Here is a 21,770-nt window from a genome sequence, read left to right as displayed (position 1 = left end):
TAAGAGGCAATAAAACAATAAGCTTACAGGAGACAAAGGCTGAGCTTGTACATCAAGCCCACATTGAACAAATTATCCTGATGCTGACTTGTTTTTTTCCCCCATAACACTAAAGAGATGAGTTGTTACAATGCAAAGCTGATGAGAGCCCTATTGCAACTGACACAGAACTCTGCTTTGGCCAGATTTCAACTTAGTTTCTCCCTAGTAGTGGCACATGTTTACTTCAGAGGGAGAGAAAGTCGATTACCTCCCTCCCCACGGTGGAAAGCAGGTTGTACTGAGACACCTTAATTCTGCCTTAAGCTCCACAGGAGATAATCAGACCTCTCAACAAGTGTAGCCACATATGAAATGCGTCAATCTGTTTCCAGGGCAACGGGACGTGTTTTGGAGAGCAGACTGTGGGAGTAAATTGGGACTTGGCTGCCACAAGGTTTCAAACCTTTTGAATAAAAAATTTTGCAGCCTTTTAAATGTTTTCAACTTTTAACTGAAAACATGTCAAGAATGGCAGAATTCCCATTACAGAGCTAGAACCATCCCTTAGGAGTTAAGAGCATTTGTTGAAGGAACTGATCTCTGTATTGCCCCAAAAGAGGCCCTTTTGTTTAAATCTGACCAGGTGAAGCACGCTAACTACCTATCTGCTGAGCGGCCTGCAGGACATTCCTCAGCTCCCCAGAAGCAGTCTGCTGCGCACTCTTATCCAGGTGCTGGTTGAAGAACTGCACAACCTTCTTCCAGGTCAGGCCTTCCTTGGAGAACAGCTCCTGCCTCTTCAGCCGCTTGGCCTGAAATAAAGCACAGAAGTACATTTAGAATGTCACCGTGGCAGCTGACAAGGGAAAAAAACACACACACAAGTGGCACCGGTGTGCTGATGCACTCAGATTAGACGAAATGGTAAGAGACGGGGGCTCGTCAAAAATGTGACCGGCTGAAACTAAAGCCTCTCAGTGCCCCGCAAATCCATCACCTTGGTGGTCGGCGGTGTGATTTCCTCTCAACGGTCCAGGCCTAAAAGAGTGAAAAGTGAGGTTCCTAATGTGAGCGTCGGGTGGGGGGTGATTGGGAGCAAAGAACAGGCACCAGCCGCTGCACATCCCACCACCATGCAGACAGAGGAGGAGAAAGCCTCTCTTCCCTTTGTGCTGCCTTTACCGCACGACTCAGCGAGCGCACGTCACGCAGAACAGCTGACGGCGGGGTTTCAGCAAGGCCACAGCTTAAAATGCTTAAATTCTTAAAAGATGACACCTGATTGAGGAAAAACGCCCCCCCCCCCCACCCTGCTTTAAGAACGCAACCGCAACCCAAAACCTGCAGCAAATCTCAGAGTACCCCCAACCCGACCAATAGGATGCATACAGCCATGATTAATATGGACCCTGTTAGCGGTAGCGAGCGAAAGTACCTCTGGAGAGAGATGGACTGCTGCCTTTATATTGGGAAGCTGTCATCATTGTAGGAGGAACAGGAGTGATAAATACCACAAAATTATCCCAACTGCTGCCTGCCTGCACCCTCCACAAGCCTTCTGCTGATACACCAGCACTCCCGTTAATAGGAGAGCTGAGGGTCCCATCCAGGGAACAGCCTTTCAGCGCGTCTCAGACTGCCGTCTCTCCAGCTCTACCGGGCACGTTCTCCATTTATGGCTCTAACACCACCTCTGCCCAGCTGTCTCCGTTAATTGGCCTTCCGTTACCTGTGCCCAGTACGATCGCTGCTTGCCAAGGCAAGCAGGAAACTCAACCGGGGTTACTTGGGGTTGCAGCCCTAAGCACATTTTTTCCCCCCCAATCGCCTTGCCGCTCACTGCTAAGAAAACGAAAGCGGGAGAATAATTCCCAGTGGCATCACCGAACGCTGCTAACAGAACCAAAATGCATGAGAATAATCTGCCATCAGAAAGCCTAATAGGATGTGGAGTTACTCTAAGAATGGCCTGTAGCTGCTGATGCTGCACAAACACAAAGCAGGTTTAACTCCATCATTATTTATTTGTTTTCATATATATAGATGTTGATGCCCCGTAGAGGTCTGATAACCAGGATTGAACACTATACCAAACCAAAACCACATACAAAACAGACCCTAAATCGCCTGTGAATATTCAATGCTGTTGAACTCTAACCATTGCAAGTTAGACAGAAGAGTGATTTTCAAGTCAGTAAATACATTACATTTTATTTATCTAGCAGATGCTTTTTACCCAACGTGACGCACATCTTCGGGAAAGCAGGCTCAGAAAAAATTAGGGTTACCTTGCTCTGCCGTTGAAATCATTCAGCCGACCCTCGCATTTGAACCTGCGACTTTGTGATCACACACACAGCGTCCTAACCGACAGAGGCACACGATGTCCAATGCAACCTCACTAATACGCACAATTCAGTGCCTTTTTTAATCAGTGAAAACAGGAACATTAATATTTTAAACAACAGCTCTCTACGAATAAGTATATATGATTTGCATCAATATCTCTGCAAGCACATGATAATGGGCGCAGGTTTCATTTCAGCATCCCCCAAAAAAACACACAGTATTCCTACGATATCGGTAGGGACATGTCCCTACTGTCCATAACCAAATCTACACCCTTGCACCTGATGCTCTTCCTCCAGCAATGCATCACCAATGCTACTACTCAGCCAAACCATCAACAAGCAGACGCCACAATGGACGGCCCTCATATCAAGGCTAGTCTGCGCTATGTCACTGACCTGTCACAGTCAGCAAGACCATGATTCACTGGAAAATTATACTTTCATTTCTTAGTTACATTTTTCATGCTGCTGTTTCTTTTTTTTTTGTGTCCCGAAAGGTAGTCCAGCAGCAATGAATTGCAATGACATTCAAATGGTGCAATTTGCTTGAAAAATTATTTCGTTCCAAGGCCTTGATCAATAAGATATTCTGACCAGTCCAGGACATTAAAAATTGGAAGTTTACAATCAGGACTAAAGAAACATTGTGAGCCACATTCTACGTAGTCAGCCATCAATACAGGGAGCAAACATGAAAAAAGAAAAATCGATTAAGCCAATGAATGGAATAAAATGGCTAATTCAGTGCTGTATCATCATCTGTACTCAGCCCCAGTTCCGGGCACTGATCTAACAGGTGAATTCTTACTGGATTCTTAAACCTCGAGCTAATTAACTTGTAAACTGTAGTTACATTATTCTAATTAAAAACTGCATAAAAATGCAAACACCTTCTCCATTCAGTGTGCTCTGAAAATCTATTAATAAATAATAATAATAATAATAATAATAATAATAATAATAAATAATAATAATACAACATCCTTCTTACAAGGGGCGGTATGGTGGTGCAGTGGTTAGCACTGTTGCCTCACACCTCTGGGACCCGGGTTTGAGTCTCCGCCTGGGTCACATGTGTGCGGAGTTTGCATGTTCTCCCCATGTCATCGGGGGGTTTCCTCCGGGTACTCCGGTTTCCCCCCACAGTCCAAAAACATGCTGAGGCTAATTGGAGTTACTAAATTGCCTGTAGGTGTGCATGTGTGAGTGTACGGTGTGTGAGTGTGCCCTGCGATGGGCTGGCCCCCCATCCTGGGTTGTTCCCTGCCTCGTGCCCATTGCTTCCAGGATAGGCTCCAGACCCCCAGCGACCCAGTAGGATAAGCGCTTTGGAAAATGGATGGATGGATGGATGGATCCTTCCATCCTTCTTACATTCATTACAGGGTCCTGGGGACCTGGAGCCTGTCCCAGCAGCGCTGGGGGCCAAGGCAGCACAACATTTTGGACACAATGTCGGCTCATTATTAATCAAGTAATTAATAAACAAAGAAACAAACTACTTCCACCACTACTACTAATGATAATAACAATAATAATAATAGGAAGGTAAAGTTAATAAACAGTAGTTTGTGGATGCCTATCTGAAATTGTGAAGTTACTCAGGGTCCCGTTTTCTTTACATAATACATAAATACATGGCCGGTTGTGGTTAGAGGTGACAGAAGAAACTGGTCAAATGAGAGGAAAACAAACAGAACAGAAGTGGAATCAAAGATTACAGAAGAAAACAATATTTATACAGAAGAATAAATCATTGAAAACATAAAAATACTACTAATGAAGAGGAACACTGGAAAATAATGGCAAGACTTATGAAACAAATGCATGCTGGTGTGTGGCTTGAGCAGAAAAACCCCGATTAATTACTTGCCTTCAGATCGTAGGCTTCCACCATGCAGTCATCCTGCTTGCTGACGTTGGAGAAGGAGCGCAGGGCGCCCGTGAGCCGCGGCGGAGCCATCGATCCCAGACTCACGCAGCCAGGGAACCTCGGTCTGAGAAAGACTAATAATAGTTATAAATAAATAAACCTGAAAATTAAACTAACACCCCTAAGCGGCAGGGATGTACAAGGCACGTGAGCCGTACTCTGAGAAACACAGGTCAGTATTTTGTATATCAGGATAATATCGGGGAATCACAAAACGGGAAAAACCCGATTGTGAATTACAATCTTTTTCAGGATAAGCACAATTTCCAGTTCCGTTTTAAGAAAAAAATGTTTAAAAAGCTTAAAGCTCATATTTACTGTAATATTTCGTGTGACTATGACGTCAGTACTGCATGACATGACCCTTTGCACTTTTTAATTAGGTTACATGTCATGATTGATGAAACAAGGTGTTGCCAAAACAATGCGTATATTATACGTATATTTATGGTGTTTTTCCGCATTTGCCTCTAAATCTTAATGACATCCACATAAAATATAAACGAAAAGAAATAAACATATCTTAAAGTCAAGTAATGTAAACCATGCGGAGATGGGAGCACAGCTAGCCGATAACAGGTAGCAAAGGCCCCAAACTTACAGCCACCTGAAGAAAACAATATTAAACTGTAGAATTATGTTACGTAATGCGTGGAATGTGTACAGTTTCCCAAAATAATTGCAGATTATACTTTTTTAATAGATTATACCAGCAATTTTAGCTGCTACAAGCAGTTGTCATCATCCTCTACAAAGGCAGCTAGCTTCTTCGGGTAGTTTACTTTCGACACTACTTTTTGCAAACGCGTATGACCTTCCATGAATAAACGTAAGGAATTTAAAATATATCACCAGTGTCTAGATATTATTATTTAACTCACATTCAACCCACGAAATGCCGCCTGAAACTTGCTGAAGTGTACACTACTTCGTGATTCCAACTAGAACCGGCATGGATCCGCAACGCCTTCTGGGTGTTGTATTTCTTTTACTGACAACGACAGTAATTCGCGAAAGGTGAAATTGAAACATAGAAACTACACTACCCAGAGAAAGCAGTAACCAGGAAGAAGCGTAAAGAATAATGTGCAAAACATTTCGAGACACTATTAATCGATGGCCGAGGGTACAATACTACACATTTCTGTAATTCACGCTGACGTTTTGTATAAACTATGTTACTTATGCTCAGTTTTGTGGTCAGTATGAAGTTCTGAATATATAGGATTTAATTCCATTATATATGGGATAATAATTCCATTGCAAAAATTACAAACTAAACACATTAGCGAGGTTAAGAGGTAAAACATATGGCTCCACATCTAAGCGCAGTATCTGAGGGAAACGCTCCCTTAATGTTAGACGGGCTGAAACTTTTTTTTACGTATGATCTTTTTACAGAACTGACGACCTTTTTATGAAAACTATGCCATCATCGTTCCATCCATCTTCTATAACTGCTTTCCTGTAGGAAGGCGCGATGATATTGCTGCCAGCAGTATCACACAATAAGTTTACGTTTTTTATTTCCTGACCTTATTAAATACGATGGATATCAATGCTAATTCACTTCTACTATTTAATCTAGAATATTGGTGCAGAAAATTACATATTATTGTTGCCTGCATGATTGGACACGGTCCTGTTTTGTATTGCTTCCATTACTGTCACCTGTTTGCCAGAATATTGTTACTGCTGTATCCAGCAAACCCATATGCATCAGGTTGAAGGTAAATATGCTGCCCTTGACAGATGTTGTTGTTGCTATCTAGATTAGGTCATTCTTAGAGCACAGTGCTTATATCTTTGCAAAACATATCTGCTTTGTAAAAATATAACCTGAAACCACTTCACCTTACTCACAAAATGGTGATTTCCTGGATACACCATAGCAGCTCACAAGTCCATAGCATTCATTCCCTTCAAAATATGCACCATTTATTCAGTACCTATTGTCATGTTTTTGATTTTGCTATGATAACCACTTGCCACCATGACTTCAACCAATGAATTCTACAATAAGGTGCTTATGGTGTACTTAACGATCTTTATTGTGCTTATAGACAAATTCATTAATAATGGCATTGTACGTTCTTCAGGGAATTCTGTGAATATAATTTCATATAATAATATATAAAGCAAAGTAGAATTTTTGCCTGAAGTGTTGTTTTGTTTGTCTTCATTGTGGCTCAGCATTCGTCCAGGTATATTTATCCATATGCCTGATAGAGCTGCCAGGTACTTGCTAAATGAACAGCGCTGCTCTGCCACACTTGTAACATTTTAGCTGTGAGTTCCCCTGGCTGTGAGTGTGTATCTGCGTGTGGCTTTTCCATATTCTCCCTTTGTTTGTGTTGGCTACTTCCACCTGTGCAGTTAGTGAATTGATGTCTTTAAATTGGTCCTTTGTGTGAGCATGCCTTCTCTGGAATTACATCCTGACTACACTGCTCCCTGCTTCACTGCCTGCGCTTTCTGGGATAGTATTCAAGCTCTTTGTGACCCTGTCTAGTTAGACAAAATGGATGGATGATTGAATAGACACTTGAATCTTTTGACTGAGCTTTAATCCATAGTCTAAAGTTAATTCTAATTATAGCCCTAGATTCATAACCTAAAGCAAATGCACCAGTGGTCCCAGCTCATTATATTGGCACTCACATAATATTGTTGAATGATTCAAAACTTGTCCTTCTGTAAGTAAGGTGCTTTTAATGAAAATAGTATGACCTGGAGTGTGTTCCACGATGCAGGATTTCTTGCTTAGCCGGATAACTTTTAGTCGGATTTAAGGTATTCTGAGCTAAATGTAAATTAATGACGATTAAGATCCATTTAGCCTAGACTACTTTAAATCCAACACGTTATCTGGCTAAGCGAGAAATCCTTTTTTGTGGAACACCCCCCAGGGTTGAATTGCAACAGTGGGTGAATGTGGATAAAAAAAAACTAGAAAAATAATGTGTATCGAAAAAACAATTTATTGAGTGAATGACGGACTGTAATTGTTATTTATTATCCTTGCTATGGACCGACTTTGGTGTCTTTAGTAAAATGAACTAACTAACTAATGAGAAATAAAATCAAACGTGAACTCACACACAAAATTTCATGACCAGAATCAAGTTGTAGCAAAAAGACGAACAACTTCCCGAATTCCCCAGTTAGTCAAAAACAAGCTAATGCAAAACAAAACCGCAGTTACCTTTACAGTACACATCAGGGAACACACATGTGCCCACAATACAGAGGTCCAACAGGAATAGGTGAAATCGTCAGCGTATAAAAGGTACAGAAATCACAAAAGGACAGATACCAAATAAAAAGGCCTACGCGAAAATCTACAATCCACAATAATCCATAACCAAGAAGAAAACGGAAAGGTATGAGCTCAGAAATCAACCCATGAGCAAGGCAACGCTGGCGGATTGTCCGTGCCGACCATCTTCTGAAGGTCTTCTGAAGCTGGAGACCAGAGACAAACACCGAAGACAGGGACCTGATCGAAGGGGAAATAATGGGAAGAAATGGGGGGTGGAATCTCTGGAATGGAACGAAAAACAGAAAGAGCACCATGTAAAAATGGGAAAAACTTTATTATGCACTGCAGTTTTCTATTTTACACACATCACTTTAAGGCAATGAATCGTTGTCATTTAATTCGTAATGTAAAGCTGTTAAATATTCACAGCAATGTTTTTTTCATTGTTTATGATGTCATGTTTCCTGTACTGCTCACTAGCTGTATATTCTGCGGTGTATCGCTTCTCACATGTATGTTGCTGAGGTTCATCCTTCTGGCCTTTCTGATGTCCTTCAGAGGGACACTTAAAATGTCCAGAAGAGCAGGCTTTCTTTGTTTCTCTTCACCACCATCGTGTTTTTTCCCATCCTTCTATTTTGGTAGGCAAAGGGTCCTACGGAGGCTTACCTGTCCTTTTAAAATAATGTGTGAAATTAACAACCACAGTTTTGTTTCACTTAAATAATGCTGAACTGAATGCAGACTGAGTAATAATTTACTTCTCCGAAATCCAGGTTAAGGGTTATATTTTATAGTACATTAATTTTTATTTCCAGACTGAATTCCAAATTCATGTGAAAGGTGTCATTGTGTATCTGCATGTCTTAACCAGTGTCCTAATTTCACGTGAGCACCCCAACCATTGTGCTTTCCGCAGGCAAAGTCATTTTGTTGAGAGGTAACTAATCCCTCCCAGACGTGGTGAAAACGAAGCCTCAAGACACGTCAGAGACACGGGAGAGACAGGCGGAGAGAGAGAGCCAAGACTCTCATTGGATCGCCTGCTTATTGAGAGCTTTCATGCAACCTGGTGGACACTTGGTTTCAATTATATTAACCTAGATAATGTATCACTTTGTTAATGCACATTTGATACATTTTGCAGGTATTGTGAGATTTGAGGGGATGTGGAAGATTCTGTCTCCCACAGTGATTTCATTTTCCCACATCCCTGAGATGCTGCGCTAGGGGGACCCACTGGGGACGCATTCATTTCTGTAATGAGAGGAATATAATTATTATCTTCAAGCAGAAAAATAAAACCAGTGATGGCTGATCTTTGAAAAATCTGGTGTCCCGGGGTTATATCATGCGGGGATGCTGTTTTGATTATGCACTGAGAGAGTTTATCATGTTTGAATCATGTTAATTTAAGTAAATAATAAGACGGGAAACAAGGGCACAGATTTGTTTTGAAAGTTGTGTGGAGGCTGGAATGCAGGCCAGTCTGGGGAGTGTGGATGGAACAGATGCTCCTTACTAGTGTAACTACGATAGTTGCCTATCTGTGTGGGTGGGATATTAGAGCACAGGGCTGTGCACTGAGCCAGTTAAACCCATGCATGTTGGACTTTAGAGGCCAGAGAACAACTACCACAGATGTAGAGGCAATTCAATTATGGGTAAAAATTCTGACCTCCAAGTACAATTTCCCCTGGGAACACTCAAGAGGGTCACAAGTGACAGTAGAAACAAATTCTTGTAGATAAATTCTTATGGATGTGGTTGGGTGTGATTGAATCCATAATCCTTAGCTCATTGCAATGGGAAAGAAACATGTTCCCCTTCTGTGCATCCACTGGGATGGAGGAAATTACAGTTAATCCAAAAGAAATAATCATGGAGGTCATGAGATCTGCTGTTTTTCAAAGTACTCAAGTTATTCTCACAGACGTATATCTGCTTTTCACACCATTTGTGGGAGTTGTATTTAGACAAATATGTTCTGAAGGTAGAAGGAAAAATGATTGGTTTAGAGAGACAACCAATCAGATTACAGAGGAGGTGGGTCCCAGCAACTTGAGGAGGCAGGACCGACCAAACAAATGTTTTGGTCTTGTCTCCTCTAGTTGCTTGGACCCACCTCCGCTATAATCTGATTGGTTATCTCTCTGAACCAATCGTTTTCCTTCTGCCTTCAGATTCAGATTCAGACATTTCTGTCTAAGTAAAACTCCAGGAAGCCTTTACTCCAGCCTTGAATTAGTCTTTTTACCTTAAGCTTTCTGAATGTCCCATGGAGATGTGGTTGGTCTTGGTGCTGTTGTAGGACTCACCAAATCTGTATTAAAGTTACACCTTTCAGGGATTCCAAAAGAGCAACAGGAGCAATACCCTACAGTCATCAAAGAGATTTTCTTCGGCCTTGCAAAAGTAATCATTATCAGTTCAGTATAAATAAGGATTGGGGGTCATTACTCCACTGAATTGAGAATGGATCATAAATTACATTTCTTATATTTGACTTGATTTGAACTGAAATCGTCACAAAATCAGGGTCTTGACCTGGCAAATGTTATACCTGATTATTTAACAACATTGGGAAAAACATTCAGTGCAACTTGCTATCTGTGTTGCAAAAGGAATGTATGGAATGTATGGAATGTCAGAACTTTAATGGAAAAGTTGGCAGAAGCTAATGAGAGGTGCGATTTCGGTAGGTGGTTTCAAATTTCGGCATGTTAATGCAACCTGACAGCCAGTTAAAGATAATGAAGGCTGGCCTAGTGATCTTGAAAAGGTCTTGTTGGAGTTGCTTTATTCAATTAATTCCATAGGGGCTTAAGTTCATAGGGAAACTCTGGAGGTGACAAGAGAATCCTCATGTTTTAAATGCAAAACTCTTGCTAGGTCTGAAGACGGTCTTGTTTCCAGGTGGCTGGTACTCTTTATTTATGCCTTAGATTGGTATGTCACTGATGAGAAACGCCATTAAACAACTGCTGACACACAAGCTCTCAGTATCAAAGGATTTTGCATTTGGCCACCAGTATTTGTGACACATGAATGAACAGCCCAAAATACAGTTCAGACTTCAGATCAGGTACCAACACGCTTAACCCTGCCAGAATTAACCAATCACTTATCAGTGGGAGAAAAATGCTTTATATATTGGCAATGGTGTACATTTTCCTTTGTGCATCAGGAAAGATATTTCTTTTAAACGACATTTCAAGGACTTAATAATTAATGGTGAGTGACAGGACATTCTGTAACCGTACTCTGTGAACATGAGTCATATCTGAAATGTTATTGGCCTGATTATTTGTACTGCTTCTCACTTTTAAAAAGTGTCTCATCCCATGTTTGATCATCTAACCTATGTTTTGTGTTTATGGAAATACACAACCACACACACACACACACACACACATTCATATCTTTGTAGGGACTGTCCATTAATTTCTATGGGAAAAACCCTAATGCCACCTATGACAACCTTAACCCCTATCCAGCCCTAACCTGAACCATAAGTAACCAAAGAAAATACAAGATTTTGGCATTTTTACTTTTTTGATTGCAGTCACAGATTTTTATAAAATCCAGTGTTCCCTTTTGAGGATCGAAAAAATGGTCCCCACAACAACAAAATAACAGGTATCCGGTCCCCAAAATGTAATATGTGCAGGACTTACACACACTTTTCATATGTCTCTGCTACTCTGCCTCCATCAAAAGCTTGGATTTAAATCGTTATTGGCACGTGACAATGAAACGGGCAGAATAGGTGGAGGAAATGCTATGCAGAAACGGCTCCTTCTCCCCTGCGATGGTAAGGTTTGCATTGGGATTCCCCAGAAAAACTGAAAAAACAAGGGGACTTAATGAAAACTAGTGAAGGAAGCCCCACGCGGCCCCATTAGGGAACCTCCTCCAGCCAGTGCCAGAGCAGAGAGCAGGCATCACTAACAGGACCCCCCATTTGGTTCTCAGCCGTCAGAATGAAAGTTGACACAGGCCCAGCTGATTTGTAGTAGTAAATTAATGTTATTTGTATTATGTAAATGCCTTTGTGTGATCTATATCCTCCAAGCTTGCAGGCAGAATTTCAATATGAATGAGTCCAGTTCAAGTAAGAGCCCCTGTTAAAATCTGCTACTGCATTCTCCTACAGCACACAATGGCTGCTTGTCTCACAATGAAAGGAATCTGTTACTTCGATACAAAAAAGATTACAGTGGATCCGAAAGCATTCACGACGGACCACGATTGATATCTGTTCTTTCTAATGCATACTATATTATTTCTCACTTACGTGAAATAAATCTTTCATTTTTCCATTGATAAAACAATTGCTTTCACTTTGTTTGCTGTGGCAATCCGCATTCAATTCTTGGTTGTTAGTGTGTGCCACCTGGTGATTAGATGAGAATGGGATTTTTAAGGAGTTTCGCTATCAGCCCACTGAGTGGGTCATTTGTTTTTGTCGGAATGTGGCGGAAGCCTTCGTTAATGCAGATCCAGGACATACAACTCTGCCTGTCTGTGCAATCCTGGGCCGCAGATCAAATTATTCACATTTTGAGGAGACAATGCCTTATCCAGGCAACCAGCTGCCATTGGATACATTTTAATAAGTCACCTGTTAAAAGCATCCAGTCAAGGCCAGTTGTGTTCTCAGTCTGAAAGTGATTCATGTCACATGCCTGTTCATTCTAACACAGCTATATGAGGTATCATTTCCTCACAATAACTCCCTTCTACAGAATGAGTGCTGTGGAAACAATATGGTTTGTTAACAGACAGAGCCCCAGTAACATCTATAAGTGATTTAATTTCTCACCCGTTGCTTAGTGTCTGGTTCTATGATATCTTCACCTTTCCACTGCAAACATGCAATATTCAATGATATTTCAAAATGTAATATTTTTCAAATATCATAATGAAACATACAGTGCGCACAGAAGGTCTTGAGATGCTTGCTTGATTCAGTAAAAATATTGTAAATTTATTGGTTGCATAACAAAAATCAGTATTTAATTTGTTTACTATATATATATATATGGAATCCCTTTGGGAGCCAGTGACTACAACTGATATTAAAATCAAAATGGCAAGAACAGAACTGAATATTGTAAGTCAGTCAAAAAAATCATGACATTTAATAAAGTTGAAAATGTCTGTGTGGAAGATATGTGTGGATATGGTAAACATTGCCTGTCAATGGACTTTTGTTATGAAACCAATAAGTTTGCTAAATTTTTATAGAATTAAGTGAGCGTCCCAGGACTGTCTGTGAGCTCTGCAAAATTAAAAAAAAAAATCCCAATGGATTAATCAGAAAACGTGTCCCAGCAGCCAGCAGATGAGAACACATGTCCGGCCCTCATGGAACATGCTGGGGAGACAGATCACTGCAATGATTACATGTAACACAGAGCAGTGTTGTTGTGCTCCTGGCCATGAGACATGCCAAAGAATGTGCTAGGTCAGTGTTTCCCAATCCTGTCCTTGGGGACTCACAGACAGTCTACATTTTTGCTCTCCACCTGCTCCTACCGCAAGCTGTGAGGGAGCAAAAATGTGGACTGTTTGGCAGGGAGCTGGGAGGGAGCAAAAATGTAGCCTGTCTGTGAGTCCCCAAGGACAGGATTGGGAAACGCAGGCCTAGGTACATATTTATAGATTTATACAAAAGAAATCTATGTAGTGCTGTTTGTCTTGGTAACGTTTTTCTTATATGTGCAGTGAAATAATACTTTAAAATGGTAAAAAATTTTGTACTGTGAACTGAAAATGAAAATTACAGTAAACTCTTCCTGTGACCAGCCTGTAACATTCTGCATTTACAAAATAGTGTCAAAAGATATTTTATCACCTGTTTATATTTCACTGTCTCAAAAAAGATTAAAAATATTGCAAAAAGCTTTCCTGCATCCTGCCTCTAGCATTTTGCATTTACAAAATACAATGAAAAGGAAAAACATTTATCACATTTTTATATTTCACACTCCCAAAAAAGATTTTTTTATAATAAGTCCTGTACCACAAAATAGAATGCATTTGTTCAGTAATTTTTATGCTCTTGCGGGGCAGCTAAGAGGGCAGTTGACATTCTATTTAACTGTCCTGTTCCCACTCCATCAGATAACGGCTTCAATCAGGACAGAATGTGACCCAGGCTGGACGAGATTAACCCCTGGAAGAGTCGCTGGTATTGGTGGGTGGAAGGGAGGCACATGTAGGTCGGCTTAGTACTGTCAGATCTGCAGCAGGAAAGCATCTGCAAAACATAGGGTTTCTTGGCCAGAGAAAGCAGCCCTCCACTGTGACAGGATTTTGAATAGCATGCCCTGTTATACACATACACACACACACACACACACACACACACACGTAAATATGCATAGAATTCCAAAAGTTAGAGGTGTATGGGGGGCAGCTGAAAGCTGATTGGTCCCTGGAGTGCCCCCTCCCCTGTAACTTACCTGTTGAAACCATATCATTGGCTAGCAACAAGGATGGGTTCTCTGTATGAATTTTGATCTTGTTATGCCCCCCCCCCCCACCTTCAAAAATTTTAGTATCACCCCATCATAAATAAAATGCCGGTTTGAATTGAATCTCATTTTTGAATTAGCTGCTCTGTGACGGAGCTGTGCTAGAGGAGGATGGGTGGCAGTCTATATAGCATGGGCACTGAGGAGGCAATACCTGACCTAAGGTTTCAAATATGTAACAAGCAGTGCAGAGTAGGCCAGGCTTTTAAGTGTAGCTATAAGGATGGATGGAAGGATGGATGGATGAAAGAACAGTACATCATGGGTAACAAACTAGTTGTCAGGCATATTTTTCTTGCATAAATGAAATTGATAAATGGGCTCGCAACATTACGCAGAACTCTTACACTTTCCATGAAAACTTTTTTGTTTACGTCACACAAAATGCACTGTGAATGGTGCTGTAAGCACATCAGCAGCCCCAGTCCCTCTCCTCTGTGATTCGCTTCTCTCTCATCATCATAGTCGTAGAAAAAGACAACAGCAAGACGACTGAGGTCATTAAGTGGAAATGCTCCGTTTCGCCCCGTCTGCTTGTCTCCTATGGTCCTGACAATTTGCAGTTTGGGATGATCAATCCAACGAGACACAAATGAAGGGATTGATTTAAACCCCCAGCAACCAGACCCACTGCATCAGGAAAGTCCATCCATCATGCCCGCGGCAGGATCCGAGGAGTGTGGCTCCGCCCGTCGGCGGCGCCAGGAGTGCACGACGCAGCTCACTCCCATCCCGTTGCACATTAGCTAGCCGCATTGCGAAACAGACCAGTGTTTGGTCTTATGGATGAAGCCAAGTGTGAATACAGATACTGTATCCCAACACATACCACATGTCCTATTACACAGCAGATCCATTTTCCACAGCCTAACGCCGGACTGGCGGATATACAGGGAATGAGGAAATGAGGCAGTGTACACCCTGAGCACAACAGCAGGACACACACCCAATCGCACACCAAAGCCAGCAAGCTTCTGGTTCTCCACTGCACTTTATTATACTAAAAAGGGTCTTTGTTGGTGCAATTAATAATAAATGGTGCAATTAATAATAAATGTCTTTGATATTGCTGAACTTTGTTCCTCTGTTCTATTTGTTATAATGGTGACAGTTCGTTGCTTTGAGAAGCAAATAATGAGCTAATATACATATTACTGAAGGCAGTCGATTCATATTTAGGCAAATCTGCCGCTGCTCACATTTCTCTTTTTTTATATTCTTTTGATTTTTGCTTCTGTCGTCACACACCAATTGTCACAATAAGATTTAATTCGGATAAACAAAGAATAGCCACACAAATGAAATAAACTAATGGTATTTCTTGTAGGGCGCTGCTGTGACTCCACAGAACTCTTCGCTGGGTAGGAAAATAATTGTTTATTTTAAATATGGTTTAATTACTTCATACTGCAAAACTTTGCCAGGCTGGATGAGAATAATCGTAAAAACATGTAAATAAATTTGTACTGTTATTGATGACCAAAAAAAGCCAAAGCAAATGCTTGAAACATGTCGCATACACCCATGAAATACACCAGCAAAATTCTCAATCATGCACACACACACACACACACACACACACACACACACACACGCACCTTTCAATTTAATGAGATCCTACTGGATACACACTGTGATTGATAGGCTGTTATGCAATATGAAAGAACATCTGATAACAGGTATATTAGTAATTCTCATTCTTCTAAAAGACATTTTAATCTACTGAAGAGCTCATCTTCTTATTCTTTTTATCGGTTATCTTTTCATTTATGGTGAAGTGAAGTAGTTTCTTTTTCCAGCTCATTTATGTTTTAGGAAAGGTAGTGATCCACAAAAGATTTACATTTAGCCTGCTTCAGAGTTTGTGGACCTGTAGAGATCTAACGCCATTCTGGAATAATACCGTCGCTCATAATTCCAGTTGTTCCATTGTTCTGGAAGTTGCAAATAACCTGCATTTAGAAGACTCTAAATATGGTGGAGCAAATGTCGCTGAGTTTTGACTCAAGTAGAGTGTGTCTTTAAAGACAAGAACCAAACAACAGAGTCCAGATTTTATACAAAAGACAACAAAGATAAACAACCATACTTTATGGTTGATTTTACAAGTACTGTAGTATTTACATGAATATTCCTCAACCTCAGTAAATGAAAAATAGAACACAGCAGCTTATGCAAACACCAGGAAACAAATCAGTATGACCAATTTATGCTCAGTCCTGGCTGGGCTAATAGCTTGGTGAAGGGGTTACAAGGTCTGCTCAGGGGAAACACCAGAAAGTCAGAAAGTATTGGAGGAGGACAGGGAGACTCGGTCAAATGTTTAGCTTTTTAGGGTTTTTCAGTTTGAGTGGTTTTAGTTAATTTTCTTGAAGGGGATTTGATTGTCTGTGATTGTATTTGAATTTGTTGATTCCCTAACAAAGTGATTTGTTTTACCAAACTGACTTGTATAGTTTTGTCTTCTGCCCATGTCTCAAACCTTTCATTGCAGAGCTGGACATCCTGACAGCAGGAAACAGAACTTGCTTCAGCAGAAATCTTTGAGTGGCTGAGGTGTATCGGCGAGTGTAGTTGGCCATGTCTGATTGGTGAGTATCATAACTGATATTGCACACAGAAAACCAATCTCATACACTTCTTCAGTGCTCATTTTAAAATCTCTTTTTAAAAGGGTGCATTGTGAGTACCTTTGGCTTTAAATGCTGCAGTGTGTTTTCAGAGGACTGAGGTCAGACTGGGGAGCCTCTCATGCCTGGAGCAGATGCCTCCCCACCTGCTTCACCGTGATGTCATCGCAGCTAAAGCTTCTGATTGGCCTCCCACTGATTTACAACAGCTCTCTGTCTCTGGAGGAGATGTGACTGATACTTTGGATATACCCTCAAGCCCGTACAAATACCTAATAATCCTTTGTTTGTATACCAAACCTATTTTGCTGCATGTCTCTACAGCACTGTTTTCCAGTCCGTTCCTCGGGGATCTGCAGACAGTCCACATTTTTCTGCTACCAGGAACTGGAAGGGAGCAAAAACATAGACTGTCCGTCAGTCCCTGAGGACTGGGTTGGGAAACACTGTCCTACAGATACAGTTTTTTTTCTAGGAGTTCTTATTTCTTATGAGTTATGAGGTCTGTGTCTGCTCTGCCATGTGCACTTGTGCCACAACCTAAAAGACAGACTGCTGGTGGAAGATGAAAGGCACTGCATTCAGGTGTTCACACCTTTCTGGGTTCTCTTTAGACTCAGTATTGTACTTGGGAGTTGAGTGTCTCAGTCTGAACAAGATGTGCTCTCAGAGGCATCTCAGTATCTGAACAGTCTAGCACTTTCTTATTGTTATGTGACTGGAAAAGGTTTACGAAAAGGTTTATGGCCTGTTTTGATATTATTTAGGTATTGTTATAGTATTATTTATTTGTACTGTGTTAATAAAATGGTCAGACCAAATTATGGTGCTCAGTTTCACAAGTTGGTTGTCTGCCTTTACTTCTTCACCGACAACATTGCTGAACGACAGCACTGTAACACACCATCATTGATCAGAGAAGGGCAGTATTTAATTAAACGTATTTAATTACCTTTGAGCATTTTGTAATTTGTATTTTGCTGGATCAGATGTGATTTCTAAGAAATAACTTTGAGAGAATGTATTTTATGTATTTAAAATATTCAAAATACTTAATAAAATATATGATTGTATTTATTTTCTGTCATTTTAAGAACCTTCATCACCTCGCTTGCAGACTATCGCCTTTGGTTAGATGGAAGTAAATCATCTAGGGCTGGTCAATCCTATAGGCAACACAGGAGGCTGCCTGAGGCACCAGCTTCTAAGGGGGCGCCCACATGCCAGCCAATTTCACTTCACTTCAGATGGGGGGGGGGGGGGCAGTGGTGATACCTAGGCCACCACATTGGCAAGGACCGGTACTGACATGCAGGGGTGCTGCTAAGGATTTTGGGCCCCATGAAAAGAATCTTGACAGGGCCCCCAAAACATTTATTGGGGGCTTCTCTGGGCCCCCTCTCAGTCATGGGCCCCGAGAATCGTCATCGTTTACCCCCCCTTTACAGCGCCCCTGCTGACATGACCGAATCTGTTGGGCATATCTTGCTTATTGCTTGCTTTTCCTATGACCAGTAATCCAAGGAAAGAACCTGCTTTGGAGAATGCAAGTATGTCTAATGTGTCCATTTTTGGATATGATAAAGTGTGATTAGATATATAATCTGGGTTGACATGGCGCCGTGAGACACTTGGGGTCAAAGGATTCCCAATGACGCTAGATTGGCTGTTTGGATCCTTCATGGATCAAGAAACTTATGAAGACAGAACTAATTAAAGTCCAGATTTAAGTAATTCGAAGTTATTAACTAGTGATAAGATTGAGCTCTTTGCGATGTAAGCAGGTACCACCTGTCCTTGCTGTATAAACATGAATTGTTCTTAGTAGGGGAACACTGTGACATGTTGAACCTCATCTCCATAAGCAAGGGTCTGAACACAAAAACTGAAGTGCTGGTACAGGGATGCAGAAAAAATACATGCTGATTGTATCTCCAGCTGGGAACATAACCATGTGGTAAGGTGACTTGGCAGAGCAAAGCGGTTTTGTTTGCAATATTGTTCAAGGATAGCCAGAGATGGGTGACTGGGACTGGGCTAAAAAAGGTGGAGATAAGGTGTTGGGTTAACGGGCAGGGTTGGGCGAAAAGCTGAACTAATGCATCGGGACTGGAAGGATAACTGATTAGGAGGAGGAGAGCACAGTGTCGGGGCTGGTTTTAGCAGGTATTCCAGTTGCTGGGCATGGACTGATCCACATTATTCAGTTCCGATCCGATGCTGATACACAACTACAATATTGATACAGATTCCGATACGAGAGCTCTTTTTACTTTAATATTTAAATTATATACACACACAAACACACACTCACACACCATATACATAGTGTAGCGCCAGTGGGGTTTACATGTCCCAGGATGCCTCGTGAGTACTGTAAATAGCCCCTTGTTGTACTGTTGTGTTAATAGTTGTATTTTCTGATTGTGGCATGTATGTTTGCCTGTGTCTTATGTCTGATCCATGCATGTCCTTAGCTTTGTATAAATCTCCCATCATGTTTGAACCTTACAGTTCAGTGTCTGACCTCCCTGTGTTTCCTTGTTATGTTTGGTTCGGTGCTCATTGGGTGCCTATTATAGTCGTGTTAAGAACTGTAATAAAAGAGTGTGATCTTCCCAGCAAACAAGTCTCCTCGTCATCCGTGGCTATATTGGTGTCACAACTGGGATGCCGGGAGCGACCTCACTGGTGCTTTAGAACATTGTCATGCAAGCCTGTTCCAGCCTGGCGGACCTCGAGGCGGCCAAGAAGAGGCAGCACAGGAGGAAAACAACTAGGGACACAAAGCTCGTCTGCTGGTGCAGTGAGAGGAAGGGTCACCAGGTGCACTATTGCCCGTAAGCCAGAACGGGAGCAGCCAGCAGACAGGCAGAGAGCGCTGGAGCGAGGAAGGCTCCATCTGAGGTGCACCGGACCAGCACAGTGTGCCCTGAAGCCATCCTGCCAGTCAGCTGGACTCTCATCGGCGACGACCGCGTCATCAAGCGATGAAGGTGGGCTGTTCTATGGACTCTGGCCGCTCACCGGCCGTCACGTGTTCCCCACTCGTTAGGTGTGAAGAGCCGTGGAATGACCCCAGCTGCGAGCACAGCCAGCAGGCAGAGGCTGCTCTGCGTGACCGTGAGGAAGTGTGCCACAACTGGAAGGCCCAGCTAGCTGAAGAGCGCCGTGAGCTGGACGAGCGGCAGGAGCAGGACTATCAGAACCGGGAGTGTGTGTGTGTGGCAAGCTGGCCGGCTGGGAGCAGGAGCACAGCCCCCAGATGTGTCTGGCCGAGGCAGCGGAGGTGGTATTATGTGTCTGCGAGATGGCGCTGCTCGTCCTGGAGGAGGCGTGTTGAACACTGGTGACCTGGCTTCTGACTGCAGTGCACGAGAGGAACTGCAAAGCCACTTCATACAGGAGCAGGAGTCCCTGCGGCAGGACCAACCTGACACGCAACATCAGGGCCCCACTAAATGGGGGAGAAAGAAGGGCCAGGGCCCAGAGGAGGTCGCACTGCCAGTTACTCCATGCACTGGCAGTCCCCAGAGAAGGGACCCTGGTTGGTGGAGACACTGGGTGTCATGTTCCCTGGACAGGAGGACCCTCTGGAAGTGCTCTTAGATCCATGTAAGCTACACAAGAAGAAGGGTTGGCGGCCGGGGGGAGATCTGTCATGCCAGCGCCCGCTAACAGCTAACCACTCCAGTGCTTGGAGGCTAACAGCCCCCGTCATTGCAGGTGACGCAACAAGAGCCGCCACCGGGCCAGGGACTTGCGTCAGAACTGAGGTGGGGACTGGGGGTGGTAGTCACTGGGATGGTCGACCTCTGAGGAGGAGGCAGTGTAGCGCTTATGGGGTTTGCATGTCCCAGCATGCCTCGTGAGTACTGTAAATAGCCCTGTGTTGTACTGATGTGTTAATAGTTGCATTTCCCGATTGGGACGTGCACGTTTGCCAGTGTATTATATGCACCCTGTCTGATCCTTGTGAGAGCAGTGGCTGGGAACAGCAACTTATTGATGCTTGTGTGTTATTTCAATTTAAATTTTGGGTCTGCAGTTCACAAAATACAAATAAAATGTGATCTTTGTTCAAACAAAACACAACCTACAGTTTTAAGGCGTTTTAAAATGTTCAAACAAAAGGCAGCAGGGCTGTTATTTTTCTACATCTCACAGTTTAGATTCCTTACCAGGCTACAGACGATTCAGCTCTTCTGCCAGCTGATCCCTTCTTGCCCGCACTGCTGCCGGCATGTTGACATCGGCGTATGACGTTCAGCATCATGCCTTTTGAAGTCCTCTGAAGAGTCCTCATTTATGTCCAACAGGCATCCAGCACGCGTGGCAATGTTATGTAACATACAGCACGCCACAAGAAAAAAAAGGTTTGTTTTTTACTTAATATGTATTTATATTATTTATATTATATATGTTTTATTGGCCAGTATGACTACATGAAAGGACCAGTTATACACTATAATACAACTCATATAAATGAAATAAAATAAAATAAAATACCATTAGTGCACTTCCAGTGCATATCTGTGTCAATAACAAGCATCGTGCACCTGTACATTTATAAAATGCGCCGTTTTTACAGTGTGCCAGTGACGTTTGATGTGGTTTTTGTTGGTTAAAAGCACAATGTCATTTCACTGCCTTAAAATAGCAACGTGCCAACAATACTTCCGGCCACGCCTCAATTAAAAAGCGCCTCTCCTGTGAGCAGAAAGTGGGTGCATAATCATGTACTATTTTCACGACATGCATGCATGGTGTGAAAATGGGCAATGCTGGTATGAAACTAGCAAAACCGCTTTGCACCACACATTGCATAGCTGGAAAATGGAGCCCAGAATATCACAAGCTCTTGTACAGTGGTTGTCAACCTTTTTCACACTGTGACCCAATTTTTACCATGCCAGCTCTGTCGTGACCCTATATGAAATATAGGTTTAAATTAATGCTATGATGAAGCAGGCGATGCACTCTGCAATTTACGCCAATCAATGCCTATTGCACAAATCTGATTTGATGTGCCAGTGAATTTTAAATGAATCATCTGTGGTTTGGCTTCTT

The 21,770-nt window shown here is 42.2% G+C and overlaps 1 protein-coding gene across 2 annotated transcripts in view; it reads right to left on the bottom strand.

The window, feature by feature from the left end:
- Nucleotides 1–5,243, bottom strand: part of ascc3 (activating signal cointegrator 1 complex subunit 3) — a 174,477-nt gene extending 169,234 nt beyond the window's left edge. Inside the window, exons 1-3 of one of the 2 annotated variants that reach the window (XM_049027147.1) lie at nucleotides 5,148–5,243; nucleotides 4,207–4,340; nucleotides 644–794 (exon numbers count right to left, since the gene is read on the bottom strand). In XM_049027147.1, the coding sequence (XP_048883104.1) occupies nucleotides 644–794; nucleotides 4,207–4,296 (241 nt within the window). In that variant the 5' untranslated portion in view covers nucleotides 4,297–4,340; nucleotides 5,148–5,243. The remainder of the gene's footprint in view (nucleotides 1–643; nucleotides 795–4,206; nucleotides 4,341–5,147) is intronic. The other variant, XM_049027146.1, reaches the window with a different exon arrangement.
- Between the last annotated feature and the right edge of the window lie 16,527 nt (nucleotides 5,244–21,770).

The sequence above is a fragment of the Brienomyrus brachyistius genome, chromosome 9, assembly GCF_023856365.1.
Source record: "Brienomyrus brachyistius isolate T26 chromosome 9, BBRACH_0.4, whole genome shotgun sequence".
Lineage (NCBI taxonomy): Eukaryota > Metazoa > Chordata > Actinopteri > Osteoglossiformes > Mormyridae > Brienomyrus > Brienomyrus brachyistius.
The sequence above is the reverse complement of the archived record's forward strand: the minus strand, read 5'-3'. Positions and strand labels throughout refer to the sequence as shown.